The following is a 16,281-nucleotide window of genomic DNA, read 5'->3' as shown; positions in this document are numbered from 1 at the left end:
AATATAGTTATAAATTGGCAGGACAACGTCGTGCACCCGAGTCACATTCCACCAATCCACACACCATAACTAGCTAACAGCCTGACTAGGTACATGATATTTATCATTGGGTAGCTCTCAGCGAGGAACACACTGGGAGTAGAATGGGTTCAAGGTCGTGCAGGTAGCAGCCGCAGGGCAGGCAGTCGGGCCAGCATATCCGGTACCTCCGCACTGGCCCCAGAGTGTCTGGGTAGGGGTACCTCCACCTTGGGTTGTAGTAGTGGTAGTCGTGGTCGTCGTGACCCTGCTAGTAGTTGTCGTCAGAGTTGTCGAGGTTCTGGTGGTTGTGACACCGGGGTTCGACGTGGTCGGAGCAGGACCGCCGCCGCCTGGGGTCGGGGTACCGGTAGCAGTGATCTGGGATACAGATTGCACGATCGACACACCCTGAGGAATAATCGGCGGGCCAGGGACGATGTAGCTGGTTAGGACCTGGTAGATGTTGACTAGGATTCCTGGGTCAGTTGGCGTGTAAAGGTCCGGCCCAGCAACGCCGGAGGGAGAAACATTGCCTGAGCCGGTGATGCGCAGGTTGAAGCACTGCGGGTACAGTTGGGCACCGTTATGGCTGTTCGCGCCGTGTAGTGCAATGATCTCGTGGCGGAGGACATAGTTGCCCGGTGCGATGCTCTCTGGGATCTCAACGAGCCATCCGTTGCCATTTGCAATGAGTTGATCATCGGCCCAGAACCCAGGTGGGCTCGACCCGTCGATCAGGCCGGGGCCGCTGATCTTGAAGAACCTGAGGTCCTGCTTGTTGACAGTCTCGCAGCTTGCGCCGCAGTTGGCGAGGTAGTCTACCACGGGGCCGTGATGTGATTCTGGCCAGGGTAGGGGTTGCCACTGGATGTAAATACGGTCGCCTGCTGCGACGGTAGCGTAGCCGCGCGGATTGGTGGCGTTGATGTGGCAAATGATGGAGTCGGTGGACGCTTCTTCGGGTGTCACGAAGCCGTTGGAGAGGTTGGGGGTTTCCCAGCCGACACCGATGGGCGGGTTAGGGCTATAGGGATCGCTACCGGGGTGCCATCCGCGGAAGGAGACGCCGTTGATGACGAGGTTGGAGACGTAGCCGTGGGCGGCGGTGCGCGTGGCAGCCGCCAGAAGGGTGAGGAGGGTTGTGCTCTTCATTTTGGGTGAATGCTCTGCTCTGTCTGGTCCGAGGGCTGTTATGGCTGGAGTCTCTGGTAGCTTTTATACCTGTCCGAGTACCGAGGTGGGGGCATGTGTCAGGTTGGCTTTCCATTCATCCATGTTACCTGCAGTTCCCATCACAGAAGGATCGAGAGAGCTTGCGCTCTGTCCTATACAGAAACACGGAGAAACAGCCGTGGTGTTGAGAAATCTACAGTACAGTCGGGCACCGCCAAGTACTCGGGGTCATGCATGATTCGTGAGCATAGATGAAAAGCTCGTGAAGAGTATGGAAATCCCACGCGACTGGACACTACTCCAGCTTGTGGCGCCACGCGGGGTATATGAAGAGTTGTCGTGCAGGACTAACCTTGTTTCCCCACGGAGAGAACCCTGCCATCTACGGGGAACTTTCTTCACACCTGTCCGCTTTGGGAACGGAGGCCGCATATCAGGGGCGGAGGCGGCAACCCGGGAAGCTTCCCCTGTTACCTTCAAGCAAGAAAGAGGGCTCAGGGGGGTCAGATGACTGCTCTGAAACAATTGAGGGGTGGGTACATACTGATGTTTTAATCTATCACTGCTGTGATCATGACCGGGGTGGAAGGCGCAACATGGCCCAGCTTGGGACAACAACGACAGTAACACTTTAACCCCTCGGTCCAGGATGTAATAACGGCATTTCCTACCATGCATCAATATGGCTTGGAAGCAGACCGGTCGCAAGTCATTACCCATGAATGCTAAGAAGACTTCAGGTTCCATGGTGTGGAGGTCGGGTTGGAACACCATGGAACTCCCATACCGCAAGCGAGCATCACCATTAGCAACACGTGGTAAAACTTGACTCGGAGCCAACCGACTCGAATAAAGGATCCTATTTCCTTATCTAGTGATAACTTTCCCTTGCGTATTACCGCGCCGACATCACCCGACAAGGTAGGCCGAAACGGGGCCCTCCAAGGGCACGGGGAGCGATACACGAGTACTGTAAACAGGGGCAGAGCTCTAGTACCCATGTTTAGGTTAAAATAACCTCGAGAATTCAGAGAAACACGCATTCACCTCATGGTGACTTAACGCAGCTACAACGCGAGACTTGCCCGATGTAATCAATCCGCTCTTACAAAACCTAATGCAAAGTGCCATGATCAAAAAAGAAGAGCCCATCTACGCCCGACAACTCTCCAACTCACTCAAAATCTCCCAGTAGAACCATTTCAGATACGGTTGGCCTTCCGTGTCCGAATACTCATACCTCACCAGATCTTCCTCTGACGGACCCTGAAGGCACTTCCGCACGACATTCTGATATTTAGCACCCATCCGGAACCCCAAGCCACTGAATGGGCTCTGCATAAGCCATGCAGAAAACGACGAGGCAGTATCCTTGGACCTTGTATAGGATCGTAGTGGTGCCCAATACCCGATTTCGAAAAGAACAAGACCGAGGCTGTGTGTGGAGTATTAGTGTATACAAAACGTAAGTTGGGAGGCAGTATAAGTAAGAAGTACCTATAAAGATCGTGCTTTCTCTCAAAGCGCGTCGGAGAGAAACTCTGGACTTCGGGGTGGCGGTAGAGATCGTATCCTGGGCCTGAGAGCGGGTGTTCGGAGACTTCGACTGCCGAGTCCCATCGTGTATAATCTAGCCCAATAACGTATGGGGAACTAATGGAGGTTTCTTTGCTATGGAAGAAAAGGATGTGGTGGCTCGACCATCCCTTATGCAGCCAGTTGCTGCGGTGGAGACGGAACATGGACCCTGCCAACAAAGCGGCGAGGGTGAAGCGGTCTCCGAGATCCGGTCTTGACTGGCGAGTGGTCTTGTTGCTGCAGGCGGTGCTGGATACTGATGATTTGGAGGAAGTTGAAGATTGCAAAAGGCTGTTTAATGTAACAGGAAGCTGGGTGGGGTCTCCGCCATGCGGGAGCCCAAATAGAAAGCCCACTCTGTCACTGTTCCAAACGTAACCGTAGCACTGGAGCATCCTCAATTCCTCGGCCTTTCCAGTGTGGAGGAGGCGAGCGAGATTCTCGACGCGTCCATGGACGATCCGGCGCTGCTCGGTGCCCGGGACATCGTCGAACCGACCATTCTGCTTCCAGCTAACAAGAACTGGTCGATGACTCGCTGCGTCATAAGATGGTTTATACGTTCCGAGGGACAATTGTCCGCACTGCGTGTGCGTGGCTAATGGGGTGATCGGAATTTCCCTCCTTAGCTCAGGGTCCCGGTCGTACTTCGCCTCGAGCTTGATAGAGAGGGCCTTCATCCCCGCCGAGGCAGCAAGATCAGGATACTCCGGGCGCACTGCCTCCTCCGTATCTCTGAGCGTTGTGCATCGTCGGATCCGAGTATGCTGAGCTGGTGTATCTGAGCAACATGGACGCCTTCTGCGGGGGAAGTAAGTGAACCAAGGTGTTGTTGAAATGAATCAACTCGGAGACGAGATTTTGGAGGCGAGTCCTGTCCCTGATTGCCCAACGAAATTTACGCATGAAAGACAGGGAGTTCTCGAGTCGCTGAGCCACACATTTTGCTCTGTCTACATTGCTGGTCACAAGCGAGAGACCCAGAATATCGTGTACAGGCTCCGACAAACTCGAAGCTGCGCTCGTGGGCGGTGGCGATGCTGCGCGCTGGGTACCTTGTAAGCCGTATAGTTTCTCAAGGTTCCGCACATTGGTGGAAATGTCAGCAATACAGCTGAGGGTATCGATCACCGCCGCTAGGAGCGCTCTGTTGGACAGAAAGTGATCGATATTTTTCTGCGTTAGGCCACTTTGCTCTCCCCAGTACTGTAGGCGGTACTCTTCAACTTTCAGCTTCCTTGTCATAAAGCTGGCGTCTCGTCCGACGCTGGAGAGATCGGAAAGAAGTTTGTACCCAGCGAGCGAGAGGTTGAAAAGCTCGACTGCAACCCCAACTATCCCAACGAGACTGCCGGGATCCATGGTGTGATTCTAGACTGTGAAGCAATTGATGATCATGTTACCAAGGAGGGGTTGAGAGGAGTAACAGCGGCAAGGCTGGATCTGTAAGACGACGATGGCCAAGACGAGGCTGCAGCAATCCCAACCATACAGAAGGGCCCAATAGCCGCCGAAGGCAGGGGCTGCATAACAGGCCGGCTGCAGCTTTGAGAGGCCCAAGCCCAATAATAAATGAGGATGCAATAGCCGCCTCAACCCTGAAGCTGGTATTCAGTTGCGCGGAGTGCCGCGTCAACGCAAACCAACAGGTGTACCAGGTCCGTCCACTGTTCCCTCTTCTTTGGCGGTGTCTATTTTTTGCAACCCTGGAAAATCGCAATAGCAGAATGCCTTGGGGTACCATGGGCTGATGGTTTCACTCCGGGCGGCGCCATTCGTAAAGACAGAGGTAAACTGAGTCACTGGACAACCACCAATACCTACTCGCAATGCCAGACAAAGGGAGGGACACCTAAGATGATTGACGTGTCCTGGTACCATCGCGAGGTTCGTACCTTTCCTATATCACGCCCGTTCTTGCATGCGTCAACCCCCCTCTATTTCGGCTGGGCCTCTGTACTGTGGGTATAACCGCCATTACTCTTGGAGTAGCAAGGATCGCCGCTGCCTCTGCTCACATACCCGGACAATTAATGTCAAGCCGAGTAGGAACCATATCCAATACTACTCCAGATGGAACGACAGGGTGGCATAACTTGTTGAAATCTCCTATACTATAGACTTCTTGGAGATAACCCTAAGGATTGTTTGCTTTGTTGAGTATCTTATCAAAACTATATCAAGCCTCCAGGGGTATCAGGAATTCATCAATTCATTGATAAACAGGCTCAACGAATGGCTTTTGCTGCTCTGTACCTCGAGTGTATTCCTCGATATATATGGCAGCCCATTATTCTGTTGACTTCGATGTATCATACACTTCAGCTAGACGCGTAGAACTGACTTGAAACCATACATAAAACAAAGAAACCACGGCTCCTTACGTCTTTAAAGATCTCAGCCTAATCCACAAAGAACCCTTCTTCTCTTGTCACATCCCAGGAGCTCATTTTCGACGGGCATAGTGTCATTGTCCCCAACAAAGCACCTTTATACCCGCGTCTCACAATGCCGTGCCTCAAAACCACCCTTTTGCCGATCCAGGCTCCATCGTGCCCTCCATTGTAAACTCAACCACCATGCCAGGGGCTTTCTTCCTTTGCTTTATGCCGCTCGAGTCCTTTCTCGAGATGTACAGCCTCGAAATCCATAGAAATACTAGGCCATCCGCTCATTCTGCGCCGTACCACCCCCTCGCTGTGCCCCCTGTTTCCTTATATATTAGAGCAGAATCACAGCCAACGTCTTGGCATCATTATCGCTATAGACTAGAACCATCGCCCGCCATGCCCCCGTCTATTCTGAATATAACGCACCTCCCTGCCGAAAGTAAATGGACGGGCACCGAGTTCACGGGGCCGCTCAAGATCGATCCACAAGGGGTAACATGCACCCTCATCTCGCCGATCCCGAGAATCATCAAAGTCGAGCACATTGGCACCGAGTCGCACCGCTACCGGCACGACCCAGATAGTACCATCGGCTCGGCAATCATCCAAGTCGTCGGCGACATCGCTCGCTACCTACACGATCAGGGCTGTTCCACGTATGAAGTCTCAGCCGGCTACTGGGTGCCGACGGTGACATGGCGGATCCGCATTCAGGTGCTAGAGCTCGCAGTAAGCCCGAGGCACGAGTGGCGGGAGTGCATAAGAACACGGGTGCAGGCGTACATTGATCCTCGCGGGTATCGGGAGCGGAATATCCGGAATCAGCCGAACTTTTCGGATTGGCGGGACTGGAATTCCCCTGCGGGGGATGACCGGTGGGTGCATTTTACTTCCTTTGGGGTCTATCGTTCCATCCCGTTTCTCACGGCGAAGAATGGGGCGATTCATGCGGAGGATTGGAATGCGCTTGTGCTGCTGAAGACGAAGGGGATGTTGGAGAGGAAGGCGGGTGATATTCTCGGTGGGCGTTCTGCGCTGAAGGTGACGGTGCCGGTGAGTAGGAAGGAGGCGGATTGGATATCTGTTTATCAGGCTTTGGTTATGTTGGATTGAGTTCTTTCTCACATTTGCTGTTTTTGAGTCGGGGATAGACTCGGCCCGTACGGGAAGAGGGGCGATGGGTCGTGCTTTGGATGTTTTCTGTGCTGTTATTTGTTCAGTCTTAGCTCTTTTTTTTCTACGCATTATACCCCATAAAGCGCACTTTGTCATTGCAGAGCCATAAATTCGAGTGCGGGCTTTTAGGAGTACGTGACGTAGAGGTTGACTAGAAGAATAGGCAGGATATGGAACCGTAGGGCACTTCCTTGAGTCCATTTAGCCAACCTTGGAGTAGGTATCTACGATGCCGAGTAGGAAGCGTAGTACTATATCTATATATACGAGCCCATGCTGTTCGATGGAAGCTTCGAAAGAAAGCCATATAAAACCTCACCTGTAAAAACATACGGGCAACGGCCTTGCTTCAGGAGACTTCATAAGGATGAGTAAATGAAAATCACATCGGGGTTCTACAGCGGTCAATAATATCGACATTGCCAAATAGATTGCATGACGAACGAAAGCCATTCCGCTCCGAGCTAGTTTCGAACAGAACGGGCGGTAGAATGGCATCGGAGGTTGGATTTCATGTTATGTACGCTGTTCGCTACAGTCCCGAATACAAGCATGAACTAACAACGCGCTTGGATATATATCCACCAGAGTAAGAGGAGAGCAACAAGTATAGAATGCGCAAAGTATCATATAGAAATCAAAAATTGAGACCACGTCATACAGGATCTGGCTTCCTCCCGTAGACAAACACCCTGCTCAGTGGTTAGTATTGACCAGGACATGACCCGTGAACAACATACACTCGCTGATAGGCATGAATAGAGCTATCCTTCCATTCCGACCGACACTGTGCAATCAAAACCTCAACCTCGGGGGCTGACCAGCCCAGAACTCTCGTGAAGAGCCCGATGGTGAAGGCATGTAAGCCGTTTAGATGATTCGTCAAGGTATACTACACACTGTCAGCGACCCATCACTTCGCTAAATAGAATACTATACCAAACCAAGTCGCTTCATCTCCTTCTCCTTAGGCCACACATTCGTTGGCCGCTTCACAATCTTCACCCTGACATCCTCGAACCCGGCTTCCTGGAAGAGGGTCCTGTACTCCTGTGGTGCGGGGATAGCATGGCCGATCTTCTTGCACCCTTCGAAGAATAGGGTCGACCATTGAAGAGCGCTGCTGTCGTCTGGGATTGAGTCGTCATCGCATTCGAAGCCGGGGTCGATATCTTGCATTTCGAGGTAACCGCCTGGTTTGAGGGCACTGCGATTGGTTAAAAAAAGAAAACTATCATTAAGCACGAGAGAATATACCTTAGTGCTTGACGGAGAAGCTTCGGGTAGTCCGAAACGCTGGCTAGAAGCAATCTTGAGTGGATATAGTCGAACGAGTCCGGGCGGAAGGTCCAGTCGTCTTCGAAGTTGTCGACTTGGAATTCCAGGTTCGGTGGGACACTATCCCTGTTAGTATGCTTTGTTTTGTTGATCTCCCTCCGGGACATACAAAGATGGCTGAACTGGCGAAAGGTCCGTTCCGATGACACTGGCCGAGGGAAATTTGTCGGCGATATCAATGGCCCAGATTCCGGTGCCGGTTCCTAGATCCAGAATGCGCTGTGGGTTCTTGAGCGGCGTCAAATGGAGCTCTCCGTCGAGGAGCATCAGGAAGATGTGATGCTCCAGGTCCATACGGGCGAGTTCATCCTGGTCAGTTAGACAGGCGGCCTCCGGCTAAGTGGATTCGACATACTTCGTCATTTGGAAAAGCATAGTCTGCAGTTGTTAGCGGAGCAAGTACGCGATCGTCGGTCTCCACTTACGGCCAGACTGATAGGAGTGGTACCTCCTGCATGCCGATATAGGTCAATATAGTATAGATAGCTAGGGGGTGAGTTTATACCGCCCATTCTCATATTCAAACTGCAGTACCAAGCTGTTCAACGACGAAGTCTCACTCGCACTGGCAGTGTCAGCAGAGGCAGGTAATCAGCGAGGAGAGTGGGGGCTGACATTTGCGATCCGAGCGCCGAATCGGCGTCATCCTGGTCGGTGATCAGTCTTCACCCAGGCCCACGGCACTGGGTCGCCTACCTCAACCTCGATATACTGCTCGTGCTCGCCGTCTGCCATGTTGCCCGTTCTGCTCTTGACAGGTCAGTCAAAAGGAAAAGAGGACGAGACGTTTGTGGACCGGGACGGCACGGCTCGGAGTGTTGGAGCTGAGGAGCCACAGCGGGGTTTGCTTGCCAGAGAGTTGACGAGAAACGAAGCTAATTTTCACACGAGGCTAGCAGAAATAGGAATGGCATGTTATCATGTGATGCTCCTTTGCTTTTTCCCTTGGTTTAACAGTGCCTTTATTCATTGTCTGAAAACCTGTTGGCTATTGCCCAGACGAACCTTGTCCCCCGCAATGGCAGGGTGCACTTTCGCCACTGCGATTGCCATACTTCTGGCAGTATGGTTGATACTGTCAATTCGATCATATCTGCGACTGAGACGGTTCCCAGGGCCATGGGTCGGGTCTGTCTCGAAGTTGTGGATGATGCGGTCCACCCTGGATGGCCGCATGCATCTCGACGTCGCTGAAGCATGCAAGAAATATGGTATGACGCCTATCTAGAAACCACCATTGCGCTCTTCCAATATTCATAGGCCACCTTACTCGAATCGGACCCAACGATCTGGTAACGGACGACCCACATGTTATCCGCAAGATGAGTGCCGTGCGCTCGCCGTATACTCGGTCGGACTGGTACAACGCAACAGCTTTTAGTCACAAACTGAACCATGTGTTCTGCGAGCGCGACGAACAGCGACATGTTGAACTGCGAAATAAACTAGTTCCAGGAGTGAGTTCTTATCTCACATTTCGGTTTTTGGGTGTCGCTGATGAGTTTTGCCCTAGTACTCAGGCAAGGAAAACGAACACCTAGAACAGAGCATCGACGAACAGCTCACGAGCTTCTTCAGCCTGATCTGGAGAGAGTATACATCCACCTCAGCAGATTACCGACCAGTCGACTTCGCGCGCCTGTGTCAATTCCTCACTCTGGACATCATCACTGCGGTCGCATTCGGCAAGGCGATGGGCTTCTTGGAGAATAACGAGGATCTGCATGGCTATATCGCGAACCAAACAGCCATGCTTCCTGTATTCGAGTGGTTTTCGACACTGCCAATCTTGGAGAGGATCACGCGGCTCCCAGCGATCAGTCAGATGGCAATGCCAACACCGCAGGATAAGACAGGGGCCGGGTTACTGATGGGGTATGGAGTCTTCTTACCAGTAGAGGAATGAAGCTAAGCTGTTGACAGGGTCGCGAAGAGGATCGTCGCCGCACGATTTGGACCCGATAAAAAAGAGCGACGCGATATGCTGGGTTCATTCATCGCCCATGGCTTGACGCAGGAAGAAGCACAGCAGGAGACAGTCCTTCAGATGTAAGTTTCCGTCTACGCTCTAGTACCTCTGCTCATATGCTGCCAGTTTCGCTGGGTCTGATACAACCGCAACGACTATCCGCACATCTACCCTGTTTCTCATCACAAACCCTCTTGCCTCTGCAAAGCTCCGCGATGAGCTCGATCATGCTGCTCAACGGGGTCGGATTTCAAGACCAGTCATCACGTACGAACAAGCGCAGGCACTCCCTTATCTTCAAGCCTGCGTGCAAGAGAGTCTCCGCATCTGGCCCCCTGTCATGGGACTAATGCAAAAAGTCGTACCCCCCGGGGGCGATACCCTGCACGGGATGTTTATCCCCGAAGGAACCCAGATCGGGTACTCGGCCTGGGGTGTCCATCGCAATCCTGATGTTTTTGGGTCTGACGCGGACCTCTTCCGTCCTGAGCGGTGGTTAGAGGCTGAAGGGGAGTATTTACTTGAGATGAACCGTACGATGGAGCTCGTTTTTGGGTCCGGACGGTATGCCTGTCTTGGAAAGCAGGTGGCTATGATTGAGATTTCGAAGGCAATTGCTGAGGTTTGTTTCTATTTTCTGGTTAGATACATGGGTTGAGGCTAACTGGGACCAAAGATCTTTCTCCGGTACGACATTGTGCTAATTGATCCTTCGCAACCGTGGCAGAGCGTCAACAGGAATGGCCTCTTTTTACAGTCTGAGTTTATGGTTAGGATATCTCAGCGAGATAAGAGGATTGGGCCCAATTGATAAAATGAATGTGTGCTGGCAGCTGCAAATGGCATTTTGGCAGTCTGCTCACAGGCGCCGACAACAGCTCGTCCCGATGTGATGGTGAATGGGTCATGATCCCACTTGACTCGTTGCCCACCCGACTCAAACGCGAATCTACGTTTTCATCCACTGGGATGTTGGTTATTCTTTTTGTCTGATGAGACCAGAATATTATCTCCAATATCGTGATATGCAATCTCATTTCTTCAGAGTGCAGTATTTTGGACACAGAATTTCGGGGGTGGAAGGGCACATGAGATAAAGCTTGTGAATGTCGGCAATTGCAACCGTTCGTGGAATCACCTGGTCGACAGAGGTGTCCAATATGCATTCATGAGTCTTAAGTAGCTCGACCGCACTCAACACAGCACTGCTTCGAGGGCTTGCACCAACCCCGCTGAAATATATATATACATTGCTCGTATCACAAGTCGTAGCTACACTATGGTCACAATTCCTTGCTTCCAGCTAGGAAAATGCCAATAGTTTTCTCCATATCTAAAGAAAACAGAGGTATTGGTTAACATTGAATTACTCGAGGAGTCGCAGTGTCACAGAATGACCCGTAGTGCCCAGTGCAGAATATTGTTTGTTAAACGAGCTGTACCAAAGGCTAGCGGGTTGGTTAAACTAGTCCACCATATTCTCTACCACCAGAAAGCGATAGACTGTCCTCGTAATCTCTATTGTAGTCGTTTGTAAGAATTACTCCAATGTTTACAGCCGTTATCTCAAATCAAACCTCCAATTCTCCACAACATCCCGGCGGTTACCGCTAGCGCTGCGCGCTGCGGCGCGCCTGAGTGCTTATCACTCCGTCATCGGTGGATAGCTCGGCTCTCCTGAGTTTGCCGATCGCTAGATAAGGAGACGCCTATAAAATGGTAGGATCGTCAGGTACGGGTCCGACGTTGTCACTTGCGTGCAGAAAAAGCAATGCGTTCTTTTGCCTCGTGCACGCTGGCTGCGGGCCTGGCCCTGATCTCCGGGGCGGTTGCTGTCGTCTCTTCCAAGGGTCAAACGATCGCGGTGGGAGAAAATACTTATTTTGTTCCTCCGGAGAGTGTGGCGACGATTTCGTTGAGGAGTGGATTGCTGAAGGGTGATGATGGGCTGGTGCCTCTTACTGTCCTGCAGAGTGATTCGGCGAGGTTGACTACCTCTGATATCGAGACTCTGGTGGATGGGTATGAGAGTCTCGATGATGTTTTTACCAAGGGATTCTTGCAGAGTATGACAGATCCCTACCTATTTATTCTCCAACACACGTCGTGTAGCTAATGAGTTCAGACATTTACGTGACCTACAACGGCACCCACAAGAAACCAACCTTAGACTTCTCACTTCCCTCACTCTGGAACAGCCAGCTGCTCGGCCATGCCGCCCCATTCGGCTCAAAGAACGCAGTAAAATGCACCAAAGACATCCCTCCCGGGCCATACTTCCTAGACTCTAAAACCGGCGACGTCTACGAAGCGTACCTGCTGTACTCCGACGTGATGGGCTCCTTCACAGACGGTCTCATTGCAACCGGCGACGGCTACTACGATGTCCTCTCCGCCAACCTCCAAGGTTACCACTCCGTAACAATCGGCGTCCCGTCCCGTCTCTACTACACAAAAACAGCGGAGAAGCCTCTCGCGGGCGTCCGTCTCGGCGTCAAAGACCTCTTCGACATCAAGGGCGTCAAGACCGGCTGCGGAAACCGCGCTTACTACGACCTCTACCCACCGGCTAACGCCACTGGTCCGGCAATCCAGTCGCTAATTGACGCGGGCGCGATCATCGTCGGCAAGATGAAGACAAGCCAGTTTGCGAACGGCGAGACTGCCACGGCTGATTGGGTTGACTATCATTCCCCTTTCAATGCGCGTGGCGATGGATACCAGGATCCGAGCTCGTCTTCTTCCGGTCCGGGGTCCGGGATTGGTGCGTATCCGTGGTTGGATATCGCGATTGGCAGTGATACGGGCGGTTCGATTCGGAATCCGTCACAGGTGAACGGGTGTTTTGGGAATCGGCCGTCGTGGGATTTGGTGTCGCTGGATGGCGCAATGCCCATGTCGCCGGTGCTTGATACTGCCGGGTTTTTGACGAGGGATGCGAAGCTCTGGCAGGCTGCTTCGGAGGTGCTCTATGCGGGGGCGGGCTTGAAGTCGTATACCAAGTACCCGAAGAGCATCAAGACGCTTGGGTTTCCGGAGACTGCGGAGACGGAAGCAGATGGAATTGTGCTGGACTTTGTGAAGAAGCTGTCGGATTTCATCGGCGGTAATGTGTCGGCTCTTGACTATAATGCTCTGTGGGAGAGCACGAAGCCATCCGCCGTGTCGGCGAACGAGACGCTGAATACTTTGCTCAATCTGACGTACCCAATCCTCATTACGCAGCAGCAGTTCCCTATGGTTGGTGAGCAGTTCTATAAGGACTATGCCGCCGCAAATGGTGGTCGCAGACCGTTCATTGACCCCGTTCCTCTCTCCCGCTGGAGTTGGGGGATGTCCTACCCGATGTCGCAGCTGGATGCAGAGCTCGAGAAGAAGGATATTTTCACGGCATGGTGGAACAGCACAGTTCAGGTATTCGATGAGGAGACCTGCTCTGACAGTCTGATCCTGTATGTCGGTGCGGCAGCGACGCCAACTTACCGGAATGTGTACCGCGAGTAAGTGCTCTCTTGCAGTCTTTTGAGAGTTATCGTCTAACTAGGTTTGTCATAGCATGCCTGGCATTCCAGCTGGATTCGGCACCTCTCGCATCGGAAACATAGCCGGTGTTCCTGATATGGTTGTTCCAGGTAAACACTTCTGTCTCTGATAACAAAGGATGCGACCGTAACTAACCACGAATGTAGTCGGCGAGGCTCGATACAACTCGACGATCACGCTGCAGGAAGAGTACCTCCCCGTCGCGATCGACTTTATCGCACCCCACGGGTGTGACCTCATGATGTTCAACCTGGTCAACGAGTTGGTGGATGCAGGAATCGTCAAGGAACCCGTCACCGGCTCATCGATGTATGCGAACGGGACAACTTATTATTAGTAACTTGGTTGCCTGTCTGTTAGCTATAGATGTAAATAGAAGAAATTGGCATGCTTGGATCAACGGCTTAGAATTGCTTGACTCTGGTCAACTCCCGCTCGTACTCGTACCCTTAACCACTCCAAGCTGTCTTGGCGCGTCAAGGTTTTCGCGTCACGACATGCAAGACCACCCTGCAAAGAATAAGGTTGCCTGGACCTTCAACCATGTGATTAAGGGTCTCTGTTTCCTTTATCCGTACTGTTGAACCATAATTGAGATTCTGGTGGCAAGAAAAACACCCTGCGATGCCTACGAGTACGAGTCTCCGCAATGCCCACGCGTCGAACCCATAAGAAGTCGCGCCATGGTTGCAAGGCGTGCAAGGCGCGGAGGGTGAAGGTGTGTTCCTCGCTTCTTGATTAGTGGCGAGTAAGCTGACAACATGCGCAGTGTGATGAGATCAGACCTGTCTGCGGCAACTGCAGCCAGCGTGAGGAGCCGTGCGAGTACGTCACAGACGCCTCGTATATCTGGGCCGTGGATGAGCCTCCTGTCCAGCGGACACGACGGCGCAGAAGGCCTCGTCAGCAGGATAAAGAAGATGTATCCTACATACCAGGTTCACCATTTCGTCTGCTGGATACCCTTGGTGGTGCCCAACCATCGACACCTCTGAATCCCGCGCTGGACATTACTCAGCTCAAACTCCTTGTTAACTGGCAGCATGAGACATGTCAGTACTTCTCTCGAGATACAGAGACTAGGATAGTCTGGCAGATCTACCTTGTCGAAGAAGCCCTCAAAATCCCTTCCCTTATGCACGGAATCCTCGCCCTCTCGGCATTGCATCTTGCCCTCTCGGAACCGACACAGGATCAAGCTTCTTGGCTCGAATTGGCGACCGCGCATAAAGGACAGGCGCTGCAGGCATTGCGCGAGGGCCTTTCCTGCGTCACATCCGACAACGCCCGGGCATTGATGGGATTATCCGCCCTGGTCGTCGCTTATGCCTTTGGTGCCGCCTTGACAGAGGTATCAGATGTCGATCGCCCATCACTTGAGGCTTTGAATAACGTCTTCGTGCTCTGTCGAGGCGTGCAGCAGATAACGAGTCAGTCATACTCTTTCCTGCGGCAGAGCAATTTCGCGCCACTCTTCACCCCGGGTACTCCCGCCGTCGAGGTGCCCGACCACGTGAAACAGTCCCTCGACCACCTCGATCGCCTCAATAGTGAACTGCTGCACCAGGGCGACCACGACGCCGCAACTTATGCCCATGTTATCTCCGCCATGAGCGGTCTTTCTGGGCACGCCTTTGCGCAGCCAAACTCCATGACCATTGTTGCTGGGTGGGCAATCCGAGTCTCGCCGGAGTATCTTGCGTATCTGCAGGACAAGGAGCCGTTTGCGCTCGTTGTGCATGCTCATTATTGTGCGTTTCTTCATCTGGCGCGCGGGAACTGTTTCCTGCAGTACTGGGGGCGCTCTGTTCTGAGAGATATTGTTGGGTTGCTGGACGAAAGCTGGAAACCGCATATTGCGTGGCCGATTGAGGAGGTTTTTGGCGAAGATACGTTTTATACACCTATGTCGACGTGAGGCTTTGAAGGTCGTGTTTGAATGTGTATAGTAGATAGTCACTCAAAATGACAGTCGTCATCTTGGCTTTGCTGGAGGACCCACCAGGGGGTTTTGACTATTGTTTCTGTAACACTTAGAGCAATCGTCTGTGGGGATAGTAAAATCACGATTTAGTGTGGAAAGCCAATGTAGCACTCAGCTCATCGCTGGTGCCTGGGGGCAATTTATGTCTCCAGCGTCGATCCGCAGAGCCCCGGCAACGGTATAGATATCCCAATCGGGTAATCGGTACGAAAGCGATGAAGTGATTAAACGAGCCAATGGGCATATAGTATTGCATTTTTAGATTCTTGGTCCGGTGGAAACTATGTATGCCCAGTGGATAGGCAGAATGTGATGAAGGAGTTAATTGTTGCCATTGCCGTAGACTAAGACATAAATAGCACCCACCCCTCCTCGACCGGGAGGATCTATATCACCCATTACTACGGTACTCTCTAAGACGTTCTTAGGACCCTTCTATTACTTGTTTTTCTAGATCTCTGAACACGCCACTGCACCATGCTCAGCAAGCTCAATGTCTCCCCTGAGGAAATCCCCCGCACAAAACTCCGCCTCCATATCGTCATCGGCTCTCTAATCCTCATAACATTCATCCTCGCCATCGCCCGAGTCGCAGACAGCGGAACCCCCCGCGGCCGAACAAACACATGGGGCATCGTCGTGGTACGCACTCTCCCCTGCCTTGCCCTCCCTCTACCATCAAGACCCCCTTTAGGGAAACATGGGTTCGCTAACATTCCCACTACCGCATTGCAGTGCGTCAAATCCGCCGTCTTCATGACCTACCAGATCACAACAACCCACGTCAACAAGCTGAAAAGATGGGGGAATACCAAAGTCTACGTTGTCCTCAATATCATTGATACGGTCTTCTGGTTCGCCCTGTTCATTATATCGATCCTGGGCGCGATGGGGTCGACGAGTACGTCTAGTAAGGCCCTCGGGGCGATTATTATTATTCTTGCTATTGTTCTTTGGTAAGTTTGACTTTGGTCTTGGTCTGGTGGGATACTTGGGTGCTAATCTCGCTGGTGATACAGTCCCTTGACAGGGTATATTTCCTTTGTGTGTATTAAGGAGAGGAGGTATTATAAGCAGCACATGGTTTTGCCGGGGGGTGCAAGGAAGTA

General features: G+C 52.2%; 9 protein-coding genes across 9 annotated transcripts; 5 read left to right on the top strand and 4 right to left on the bottom strand.

The window, feature by feature from the left end:
* Positions 1-45: 45 nt before the first annotated feature.
* On the bottom strand, positions 46-1,233 carry BJY04DRAFT_230708 (putative endo-1,4-beta-glucanase). The gene has a single exon (XM_073719352.1). The coding sequence runs from the start codon at positions 1,171-1,173 to the stop codon at positions 118-120; it is 1,056 nt and encodes a 351-aa protein (XP_073567219.1). The 5' UTR covers positions 1,174-1,233; the 3' UTR covers positions 46-117.
* Positions 1,234-1,823: 590 nt separating this feature from the next.
* Positions 1,824-2,364, bottom strand: BJY04DRAFT_128716 (uncharacterized protein). The gene has a single exon (XM_073708451.1). It carries the CDS (start codon positions 2,235-2,237, stop codon positions 1,920-1,922), a length of 318 nt encoding a protein of 105 aa, XP_073567218.1. The 5' UTR covers positions 2,238-2,364; the 3' UTR covers positions 1,824-1,919.
* On the bottom strand, positions 2,347-4,134 carry BJY04DRAFT_222151 (prion-inhibition and propagation-domain-containing protein; the record flags this gene model as incomplete). The annotated part of the gene is made up of 3 exons (XM_073717315.1): positions 2,347-2,629; positions 2,692-3,539; positions 3,595-4,134. 3 exons carry the CDS (start codon positions 4,132-4,134, stop codon positions 2,347-2,349), a joined length of 1,671 nt encoding a protein of 556 aa, XP_073567217.1.
* Positions 4,135-5,351: 1,217 nt separating this feature from the next.
* Positions 5,352-6,275, top strand: BJY04DRAFT_222150 (uncharacterized protein; the record flags this gene model as incomplete). The annotated part of the gene is made up of 1 exon (XM_073717314.1): positions 5,352-6,275. The coding sequence occupies one exon, from the start codon at positions 5,352-5,354 to the stop codon at positions 6,273-6,275; it is 924 nt and encodes a 307-aa protein (XP_073567216.1).
* Positions 6,276-6,804: 529 nt separating this feature from the next.
* BJY04DRAFT_198296 (class I SAM-dependent methyltransferase) lies at positions 6,805-8,511 on the bottom strand. The gene is made up of 10 exons (XM_073712594.1): positions 8,373-8,511; positions 8,292-8,323; positions 8,182-8,241; positions 8,102-8,127; positions 8,032-8,054; positions 7,786-7,985; positions 7,596-7,736; positions 7,278-7,545; positions 7,079-7,230; positions 6,805-7,030 (listed from the first exon to the last, which is right to left on the bottom strand). The coding sequence occupies exons 1-10, from the start codon at positions 8,409-8,411 to the stop codon at positions 6,994-6,996; spliced, it is 978 nt and encodes a 325-aa protein (XP_073567215.1). The 5' UTR covers positions 8,412-8,511; the 3' UTR covers positions 6,805-6,993.
* Positions 8,512-8,669: 158 nt separating this feature from the next.
* On the top strand, positions 8,670-10,835 carry BJY04DRAFT_128675 (cytochrome P450). The gene is made up of 6 exons (XM_073708450.1): positions 8,670-8,887; positions 8,937-9,133; positions 9,190-9,551; positions 9,600-9,725; positions 9,772-10,267; positions 10,322-10,835. Exons 1-6 carry the CDS (start codon positions 8,695-8,697, stop codon positions 10,454-10,456), a joined length of 1,509 nt encoding a protein of 502 aa, XP_073567214.1. The 5' UTR covers positions 8,670-8,694; the 3' UTR covers positions 10,457-10,835.
* A 580-nt stretch (positions 10,836-11,415) lies between these two features.
* On the top strand, positions 11,416-13,537 carry BJY04DRAFT_230704 (amidase signature domain-containing protein; the record flags this gene model as incomplete). The annotated part of the gene is made up of 4 exons (XM_073719351.1): positions 11,416-11,711; positions 11,771-13,145; positions 13,201-13,277; positions 13,335-13,537. Coding segments are annotated over 4 exons (1,939 nt in total), but the record flags the coding sequence as incomplete, so codon positions are not given.
* A 140-nt stretch (positions 13,538-13,677) lies between these two features.
* BJY04DRAFT_128669 (Zn(II)2Cys6 transcription factor domain-containing protein) lies at positions 13,678-15,162 on the top strand. The gene is made up of 2 exons (XM_073708449.1): positions 13,678-13,906; positions 13,958-15,162. The coding sequence occupies exons 1-2, from the start codon at positions 13,838-13,840 to the stop codon at positions 15,104-15,106; spliced, it is 1,218 nt and encodes a 405-aa protein (XP_073567212.1). The 5' UTR covers positions 13,678-13,837; the 3' UTR covers positions 15,107-15,162.
* Positions 15,163-15,649: 487 nt separating this feature from the next.
* On the top strand, positions 15,650-16,132 carry BJY04DRAFT_222145 (uncharacterized protein; the record flags this gene model as incomplete). Its single annotated transcript, XM_073717313.1, has 2 exons — positions 15,650-15,814; positions 15,908-16,132. 2 exons carry the CDS (start codon positions 15,650-15,652, stop codon positions 16,130-16,132), a joined length of 390 nt encoding a protein of 129 aa, XP_073567211.1.
* Positions 16,133-16,281: the final 149 nt, after the last annotated feature.

This window comes from Aspergillus karnatakaensis (assembly GCF_047715665.1).
Source record: "Aspergillus karnatakaensis strain CBS 102800 unplaced genomic scaffold BJY04scaffold_56, whole genome shotgun sequence".
Classification (NCBI taxonomy): domain Eukaryota; kingdom Fungi; phylum Ascomycota; class Eurotiomycetes; order Eurotiales; family Aspergillaceae; genus Aspergillus; species Aspergillus karnatakaensis.
Note: the sequence above shows the minus strand (reverse complement) of the source record. Positions and strands in the feature narration are given on the sequence as shown.